At 53.8% G+C, this 9,980-nt stretch overlaps 1 protein-coding gene across 2 annotated transcripts in view; it reads left to right on the forward strand.

Annotated features, from left to right (window-relative positions):
• The window catches only part of LOC142819544 (perilipin-2-like), a 52,123-nt gene extending 45,853 nt beyond the window's left edge, over nt 1-6,270 (forward strand). For both annotated transcript variants that reach the window (XM_075907454.2, XM_075907455.2), the window contains exon 6: nt 4,380-6,270. In XM_075907454.2, coding sequence (XP_075763569.2) covers nt 4,380-4,712 — 333 coding nt within the window. In that variant the 3' untranslated portion in view covers nt 4,713-6,270. The remainder of the gene's footprint in view (nt 1-4,379) is intronic.
• Nucleotides 6,271-9,980: the final 3,710 nt, after the last annotated feature.

Here is a 9,980-nt window from a genome sequence, read left to right on the forward strand (position 1 = left end):
ACACCAGTGTAACTGACAATCTGGGCTGAACTCCATTCACACCAGTGCGGTCACTCTGGGCTGGCACTGGTGTAACTGGGAGCAGAGTCAACGCACGATTCTAGTGACTAGTACCATAGGGTGACTCCAGATTCACATCAGCATCATGGAGGTCAGAACATCCCCTGGCGCCGCTGACTACAGGAAGGTGCCCGATGTCGGAATCTGGCCTGAATTCTCCCATTGCCCAATTGTTTTCCCCATGTTTCAGTCTTCAGCACTTTTGTCCTTGAAATTAATATTGCTCTCATCTCCTGGTCAGTAGAAGGACCAGGGAGGGCTCTGATTAAAGGCTGGGACAAGGCTCAGAACCTCAACTCCTAACCAATGTTCCCCCTAATTTTTGCCCTCCATGTGTGGATTTTTTTCCATCCACGTGCAGAATAAATTTTACATGCACCCAGGCATGTGCACCACCCATCAAAACCCAGCTGTGGGCACTCTGCCACTCCACTAGGCGGCATTTGAATTTCTCCTGAGCGGCCACACAAGCGCCTGGCTTACAGGGAATGCTTTTCCTCACCCACCCCTACAATTTTGGGACCAGGATTAAAATTGCAGCACCTCGGACACTGCTGCTTTCGGCTCCAAGTGTGAGGCACGCTTTTTTGACCCGCCTTTAATAGCAAGCATGTAGCGCACAGCCCCAGAGTCAGTACATCAGATTTAAACAAGCAACCCGCTCGTGATTTCCCCATTGGGAAAAAATCACATGCGAGTTGTCTTGGTTGGGAGGTGCTAGGGCTCTGTAAGAAACAGACCCGAATCGGACAGTAAAACCCCTCTGCTTGATTTGAGAGCAGATTTACAATGAGAGTTAGGTACCTACCAGTGCACGGAGTGAGTTTTACCAAGGTGCCTATGGCGGTCAAGCACCTAACTCCTATGGGGGGTCAATGGGAGTTAGGAAAATAGCTCACTGTTGCTGGGTTCTATTGTGGTTCCCCTGGGGAACTCTCTAACTCTAGGGCTATGTCTATACTCGCGGCTTCTTGCGCGAGAAATATGCAAATGAGGCTAAGCGTGGAATATCGCCGAGCCTCATTTGCATACCTAACGAGCCGCCATTTTTGCAGACGAGGCTCTTGCGCCAGAAGGAGCTGTCTACACTGCCCCTTCTTGCTCGAGAAAACCCCTCTTGTGCAACGCCGCTACGCTGATTGTAGGGGCAGTGTCGACAGCTCCATCCGGTGCAAGAGCCTCGTCTGCAAAAATGGCGGCTCGTTAGGTATGCAAATGAGGCTTGGCGATATTCCACGCTTAGCCTCATTTGCCTTTTCTGCAAAAATGGCGGCTCACTAGCTATGCAAATGAGGCTCGGCAATATTCCATGCTTAGCCTCGTTTGCTTATTTCTTGCACAAGAAGCCGTGAGTGTAGACATAGCCTAGCATATTAGTGAGGCAGGCCCACCAACAGAGGAGGAGGGGACAAAGGGGACAGTTATCACGAGGCCTGGCGGGGCTGCTGCAGTGGCAGCCGCCGGAGTCTGGACCCCATTAAATCACCACCGGAGTGCCACTCCGCATCTTCCGTGTGGCTCCGAGGGCTGGGGGAGGGGAGGCTGGTGCCACAGTCCGGGCAACGCTGAGGACTGGCTGCCCCTGGTCCCACCCCTTCCAGGGCAGGGAGCCGGGCCCTCCCCACATCTTGCCTGAGGGCCCATGGAAGCTAGTAACCTCATTCCAAGGGGGGTCTACTTGTGGGACTCACAGCTGCTGTTTGTTCGTGAGATTTGCCGGTGAAATTCTCTGTCCCAGGATATTACTGTGGCGAATTGATGGTTTGAAGATGATCAGATCATGGCTCAGGTTTGCCTGTGAAACTCTCTGCTGCAGGATATTTGCGGGGTTAACCTGTGGGGGTCACAGCTGCTGGGTATCAGTGAGGTTTGCAGGTGGAACTCTCTGTCACATGATATTTTGAGAGACTCTCCGCTGCTGCATGTTACTCCGCCAAGGAACTTAGTGAGATTCAGAAAAGAATTAGATGTTTATATCCACAAGGATTGCACCTGCGAAGGCCAGAGGAGAAGGGGTCTCCAGCTTCCTGACTCCCTCCTATCCAGCATGGCACCGGGGGGATACCCGCAATCTAGACAGGTATGGGGTGCTGCACTCTAGATGCACAGGAGCAGCGATTTTCATGGCTGGGGTGAAAATCACCGTTACGTCCCAGATACTTGCCCCGTCCGGTTTCTCCAGACAGCCAGGTGCCGTCCCGTAAGCCGCCTCCTAAAACAGAGCTAGGAAATGCCTGCTGGAAAAACAATGAGCTCATGCGGGAGGCAGCAGCCCGGGTCACAGGGGAGCAAGGCTGGCTTCAGCAGCTCTCGGCTGTCTGTCGTCAGCAGGACAGCGGGGAGATCCAATGTCCATAATTCACGTGCTGCAAAGGCCGGAGCCGAACGGCTGGTTCGGAGGTGGGGGTGGGGAGGTTGTTACTAAAGCTGGGGGGGGGGAGTTGCGAGCACAACTTCTGTCTGTCGAAAAATGCTGCTTTGGGGGGTGGGCGTCGGTTTCCAGTCCCCAACACAGGTTATTGGCTTAGAGGAGAATGTTACCAGGTAGGTGGCTTAGGTCCGGGGTGGAATTTGTGCTCAGAGGGAGAGAGACCCACCCCGAATAAGACAACAGCCTGTTGGTCGGGACACACCTGTGGGAGACCCTGGCCCTTTAAATCACCATGGAAACGCCGCTCTGCATGGCTCTGAGGGCTGGGGGCGCCCGGCGCCTTGGTCCGAGCTGTGCTGAGGGCTGGCTGCTCCCAATCCTGCCCCTTCTACCAGCTGCCCTGCCCCTTCCAGGGGCACGAAGCTGAGCCCCCTCCACACCTTGCTTGGGGGCCCACGAAAGCCGTCGGCCTCTCTGGGCCTACCCCTGCTTCAGTCCACACACGTTGTGCTACACCAGGGCTTGGACCCAGAGTCCCCGGATCGCTCCAGAGTGGAGGGTTTGAGCCCGAGGGAAGCCAGGACTCAGGGTCTAAGCCCTATTGCTTTGCACTGTAGAGACAGCTGCACTAGATTCCTGCTCTGGGAGTCCACCAAAAATATCCCATAATCCTGTTAGCCCATGTTCTTTGTAGGGACGTAAAATCCCGTTTCATTAGTTCACCCGTTAAACATTGGTTCATCGGTTAAACAGGACAGGTGGGGGGCTGCTCTGGTCCCCACCGGTTAACCATTCTCATCCCTAATTCTTTGTCCTCTGGACCGTTGCGTCTTCCCGCGCTGCATCCCGGACACAGAGCTGAAGGGAGGCCAATAGGAAGTCTGGTGGAGGGTGCCTGCGTAATGCAGTGTAGATGCCGGAGGCCTGGTTACTTTAGGGGTTCAACAGTTCCTAGCCTGGGGGGGGGCCTAAGGGAGTGGAGACGCTAGGTCCTAGGTTAACATATGAAATTTCAATGTTCTGCGTTTCCCGGGAGATGGGAAATTTTTTGGCCTGCTATAGCGCCGAGCGCCTCCCGCCCTGCGAAGCTCACCCTGGTGGGACAGCAGTTGCAGTTACCCTACAGAGCCCGTGGGTGCAGGCTATTAACCGAGGTGACCCCGGTGGAGATCCTGGGAGCTCTGGAAACACTGACCTCGCCTGGCAAACCCTTCGGTTCAAACAGAGCCGCTCATGCCACGGATGGTTCCATGATCTGAGATAGCTCCCGCGAGCAGGATCCAAACCTTAGCTGAGGGCAGCCACGGGGGAGATTTGGCTGAGGGTGCAGACGGGTGGTTTAACCCTTTGTAAACACTCCCGCTATGCTTGTGTGAGTCCCTCTATCTCCCCTCCCCCCCCGCAATGAAGACCCAGCTGCCCCTACGTAGACAGAGCAGGGGTGCTCCCTACAGAGGGATCAACCGCCTGTCCCAGGATCCAAAGCAGCCCAGGCTGGGAGCTACAGAGCCACAAGGTCTATCTGTGTCCACCAGTCTCCGTGAGAAATCCCCTTTACAGCCCGGTTCTTCAGCGGAGTCCACACCTGCCTCTCTCAGGCCCCAGGGATGCTGTGAGTTTGGTACCTGTCACTTCCCCCTTGCCAGCTGCTTCCCAGCCCTCGGGAACGGTCTGGGATCTAGTGGCCAGGTGAAGCCAGCTGGACCAGGCCACCGTAGAGGGCCAGAGTGACTTTTGAGTAGCCACCAGCTCCTAGGAGGGACTGTTCCCAGCAGCGTTGGCTAATCACATCCGAGCAGTGACCTTGCGCTACTTGGGGATTACATAAGACTCAGCCACTAATGGCTTGTACTAGAGGGGACGCAAATAGACAAATATCTGGAGGGATGAGGGAGCGTAATTCCCAGTCAGTGACTTCCCCGGGCTCTTCTTGTTCTTTCCCATCCAGCTGAGACGCCGACTCTACCGGGCTCTGGTTGCTCTGACTGAGACGGGTGACTCAGACTCAAGCCCCTGGCCTCGCTTTCAGCAGGACCCCATCCGCGTCCAGCTTGTCCAGAGGCGGCGTTCCAGCTTGGGAGGCAAAAGCAGCAAGGCCTCGAGCGACAAGAACAGAGTCCAGGACGGGGCCGGTCACAGGTCCACCCCATCGCCGGCCCGGAGAGGGCTCCCAGCCACCCTGAATCGGGATCCCCCCGCCAAGAAGGTTCGATCGCCATCCCCTGCAGCCAGCCGGCTCTGGGAAGGCAGGGACCTCTCCTCCCTGGGCGAAGAAATGTGAGGGTGCAGCCAGGACCTCCCCTCCCTTCTGCGCCACAACCGAATGAACGGCCGGAAACGGGGATCTGCATCCTGTGAGACGTTCTGGGATCTCGTTTCCTCCCCACATCGGGGCAGAAAGAGGAAATCTCTCAATATTTTTGCAAAACAAAATAAGGAATAATTCATTATGACCATATCGAAGTTGTTTCGTTCTAACTTTATCATTTCTCCTATATGAGGCAGAATGACCTAGTGGCTAGCATGCTGGCCTGGGACCTTGAGTTCTGTTCTGATCTCTGCCAGTGCCTGGCTGACCGCCCACTCTGTGCCTCAGTTTCCCCACTTGTAAAATGGGGGAAATGACGCGTTGAGCAGTCTATGTATGAAACATGATCTATAAGTGATAAGTTGATATTCTATTGGAAAGTCAAAATGAAACAGGAAAATTTCAATGAAATTTGTATGCTTCTGCGAGACATTTTGATTTTGTTAATGACATTTTTCCCAATGGAAACACAGTCTGTTGGAAAATGGTTAGCCGGTTCCAGGCTTGAGAGCTGCAGACCAAGAATAGAATTGTGGGGGTTGATCAGAACTAGTTAATATCCTGCAGCAAGTTTAACCTGAGACATGGTTCTACAGGGGGAGTTCTACAGGGTAACCTTAGTTAATTTCCTGCAGCAGGGTGTTCCACAGGCTAACCTCAGTTAATATCCCACCACTGGGAGTTCTGCAGGTTAATCACCCTAGCACACCCAGTGGCAATCAGGCTGACAGCCACCTGCTGTGGTAGGCATTATCTTCAGTGGCCAGCACACAAGCCCAACCCCATCACTGGTATCTGTCAAGCCTTCCTTCCCCTGTTAACTGACAACCCTTCACATCTTCTCCAACTACCACAGCTGTGCTTCCAAAAGGACCCCTGTCTCCCAAGGGCAGTTGTGGTCCCCACAGCCAAGCAGTGCTTCCTGCACAGTCTTGGGCCTCGTGCATTTCCAGCTCTTCCAAGCTGCGTGCTCTGACAGAGAAGAGAGGGTCCAATACTTCATCTCACATGCAAAATGCCCCCAGCATCCCCACCAGTTGGCAGGTGTCTTCCAGTTCAGCTTGAGCACCCAGTCCTGCTAGCCACAGAGCACCCTTTGCTCCCTCGGCTTCAAACGCGCAGGAGCAGTGTGCAAAAGGAGCCTCCGTTTTGTAGCGTGCAAAGTGGCTTTATGGCACTAGGAAGGTACATCATAGATCTCAGAGAGAGGCCTGGATCTGCGTGGGAGGAGGTAGGATGGCTGCCCTGGTGGAGCACAGCTGCATCGGAGAAGGCTCTTGCATCAAGAAAGGCCGATCTACATATAAGGGGAGAGAGAAGAGCGTGGAGTTACCCCTAGTGTCAGCCGCTACATGGGAACCCGTTATGACTCCTACGCAAACGAGCTATCATCCCCCAAACGCACAGCAGCAGCACAGACTCCCTTGTGAATTCGCTGTGACCAGTTTCGCTGTGATGTTAGGTTTCCCTCCCTCTCACACATCCCTTCCTGTGCACCTGTTATGTAAAATATAATCTACTACATATTTGAGTGAGTTTCTGTCTGTCTGCTGGTTCAAGAACTTCTCCTAAACAGTAAGAGGTAGGATCGCCGAATTCGGTAGGTAGCTTCCTCTTCTCCTAACTTAAAGCCAGGTCAGAGTTTGGTAGTGCCAGGACAATGGGATGTGCCTGGAATGGGATTGCTTCTCAGAAAACTAGACAGAAAAGAGACAGAATCACCAGACTGGTGAAAGGGGGGCTGGCTGGAGTTGTTCCCCTGCTCCCATCCAGAACTACCCTAGCTTTGAGCTCCACCCCCTGGTGCTCTTTAGGGAGAATTGGGGGAGGGGAGATATTGAAGCTCACTCCTTTCCCCCCCCCCCCCCCGCCCCAGATTCGCATAGGAACATTGGCTGTTTGTCAGGGAGCGGGGGGAGGGGGGGATGCCTACTTTGCTGCATTCCTCTGGCTGGCTGGGGAGCAGATGAACCTGGACCTGCCCCCAGGTGGGGGACATTCACCCCAGCTGTGCCCCCTGGAGCTGCAGCGGCCATGGAGAGGTGCTTCTCACCTGGCTCCAAGCTCCTGCAGTGCGTGAGGGCTGGGGTTGTCCTCTCTCCCCGGAGCAGCCAGCAAACTGACCCCCTCATCCCCAGCCCCGCTCCGGAGCAATGATTTAAATGATGCCTGGACATTGTCATTTTGTTTTCCAAAAATTAATTGAGTTAAGGACCCGAGCCACGTGGGCGTCAATCTTCTAGTGATAAATAAATACCATAAACCCAGTGCCCCGGCCATGTTTGCTGGAGCCGGGGCTGTATCCCCCACCTCTGCCAGTTGCTGAGGAACAGCAAAACTTGGTTCTTGCCCCGACTCTCAGGTTTTATCCTCCACTTTACCAATGGGGAAACTGAGGCACCAAGCAGCTACCAGTCACATTAGTGGCAGAGCTGGGAATAGAGCCCATAACTCCTCACACCCACTCCTAGATGACACACCCCACCTCAGCATTGAGAAAGGAACCCAGGTATCTTTCGTCTCCCATTTCCCTGGTTCTAATCACTAGACCTCACTCTCTTCCCAGAGCTAGGAATAGAACCCAGGATCCTGCCTCTCAGCCCTGCCCATCACCCCTTAAATCACTCGAACACGTTCCTCCCAGAGCTAGGCACTTGCGTTCTCCTGCTGTAAGCATCTTGCAGCTCCGTCCCAGGCTGTCTTTAAACAGCAAGGAAAGGATCTGGCCATGGGACCGGGGGGGGGGGGGGGGGGTTAGGGGGCGGGAGATGCTTTGGGTTGTATCTACACGCACACCTGTCTCGAATAACCTGCCATTCCCAATCATGCTGGGTTGGGGGCCTGGTCCCCTGACTTACCCCACCTTGAGGTGCGAATTGGGCCCCACCTCTCCCTTCGCTCACACCAGCCCCGTTCACTTGCCCTGCAGCCAGCAGACACTGCACAGGGTGGAAGGGGGGGCAGCAGCTGATCCCAAGGCTGCTCGGATTTACACTGGAGGCTGGGCAGAATAAAGCATTTAAGGTCTACCCCTCTCACCCTGTTCATGGTGACTGAGGATTGGGCCCCATGTGTCGTTTACATCACTCTGGAATTTACCCCACAGATTTTTTTCTAACCTGAATCAATGTTGTGGGCGGCTGCAGGCAGCCTGTTTCCCCAGCCTGCTGCCAGATGCCCATCTGTGGATCCCCGAACACGTGGATGGTGGCTGTCACGGCCCGTGGGCACCGATTCCATGCTCCACGCAGCTCCGCAAATAGAAGCGCCGCTTCCCACCACTGCCTGCTCCCCGGCCGCCGCTTCTGCCTTGTGGCAGGGCACTGCCAAGCGCTGCGTAGATTCCACCCCCACTTTCTGGGGGGGCTGCAACTCAGCCTGCTCCCTCTGGACAGGGTCTGGGACCTGTGAGTGCTTCTCTGCATGGTTCCACCGGGTGCAGGGAGGACAAGGGATAACTGACTGCTGTGAGCCACCTGGGCAAGTGAGGTCAGTCCCGGGGAGAGAACCCAGGAGTCCTGCCTCCCACTCCCCTGTTCTAACCCACTAGACCCCCCACTGCCTCCTGGATGTAGGTAGCAGACCCAGGAATGCCCTTACTCTGCCCACCAGAGCCCAAGCTGAAAGAAAACCCCCTTGTGATGTTTAGATGCTCGGCCACTTTTCACAGCTCACAACCACCCAGCATTACGCTGTGGCCTTCTGCCCTGACTTCATGCCAGGCCTCCCCCGACTGCTGAGTGGACCTGCCCCTCCATTCGTAAGAACGGCCAGACCGGGTCAGACCAAAGGTCCATGTAGCCCAGGGTCCTGTCTGCCGACCGTGCCCAATCCCAGGTGCCCCAGAGGGAATGAACAGAGCAGGCAATCAAGTCATTCTAAGGGTGTTTAATATCGGTTAATTTATGAGTCATGTTGTCGATGGAATTTCCATCGACTTCGACAGGCACTTCCGCATTCCTCCTTTGAAACGTCCACGAGTCCCCAGCAGAGGCTCTTGTGCATTTCAAAGCAGAAGCGCCCGCATGGAGTCAGCAGGAGACTCAGAGTCTCCCACTGACCCCGGCCACAAGGCGCTGCTGTTTTGAAATGCCTGTGGAGCCTGGGTCAGCTCGGGACTCCCCAGCTGACTCCACGTTCCACAGAAATGCTGCATGGAGCCCAGGGACAGCTAGGGAGTACCCAGCTGACCCTGGGATCCGCACGGAGCTGCTGCTTTGAAACTCCACGGCTGTGTTTCAAAGGAGCAGTGCCACACAGAGCCCGGGATCAGCTGTGCAGCACTGCCACTTTGAAGTGCCCCCTCTATCTGATAGAGGCAGTAAAGGGGAGGGAGCAACTACTCGACTAGTCCTTAATCGGTTCCTTGTTGCCCATTCCCAACCTCTGACAAACGGAGATTAGGGACACTGTTCCTGCCCACCTTGGCTAATATCCATTGGAAGACCTATTCTTCATAAATTTATCTAGCTCTTTTTTGAACCCTGTTATGGTTTGGACTTCACAACATCCTCTGGCAAGGAGTTCCACAGGTTAACCATGCCTTGTCTGAAGAAATACTGCCTTTTGTTTGTTTTAAACCTGCTAACAATTTCATTTGGTGATCTTTAGTTCTTGGTTATGGGAAGGAGTAAATAACTTATTTACTTTCTCCACACCGGTCATGATTTTATAGACCTCTATCATATCCCACCCCCGTTGTCTCTTTTTTAAGATGAAGTCCCATTATTATATATCTCTCCTCATATGGCAGCTGTTCTACACCCATAATCACTGTCGTTGCCCTTTTCTGAAGTTTTTCCAATGCCAAGATATATTTTTGAGATACTTTACCTAATGTGAAAGGAGACATTTTAACAAAACAATAATTCACTGCTTACCCCCTTGGCTTTTCAGTATGGGAAAGGTTAACACAATAATAACCACTTGCTCTTATAATCAGCAGGCCTCAAAGCAGTTTTCAAAGGAGATCATTGTCCTCACTTTAGATGGGGAAACTGAGGCACACAGCCGGGCTGAGACTTGCCATCGCTCACCCAGCAGCAGAGTAGAATCCAGGTCTCCTGAGTCGCCGTCTGGTTCTCTATCCACTACAGGTAACAGAGGAGTGTCAACCTCTCTATTGTCAGTTCATTACTTAGAAATCACACACACCCAGACATGGAATCCAACACCTTTGAATCCTTCCTCCAAGGGAAAAGTGTCTTATAATGAAAGCACGGAACTATTTTCTTTTAGAAC

Source organism: Pelodiscus sinensis, chromosome 22, assembly GCF_052426305.1.
Source record: "Pelodiscus sinensis isolate ZL-2025 chromosome 22, ASM5242630v1, whole genome shotgun sequence".
NCBI classification, from domain to species: domain Eukaryota; kingdom Metazoa; phylum Chordata; order Testudines; family Trionychidae; genus Pelodiscus; species Pelodiscus sinensis.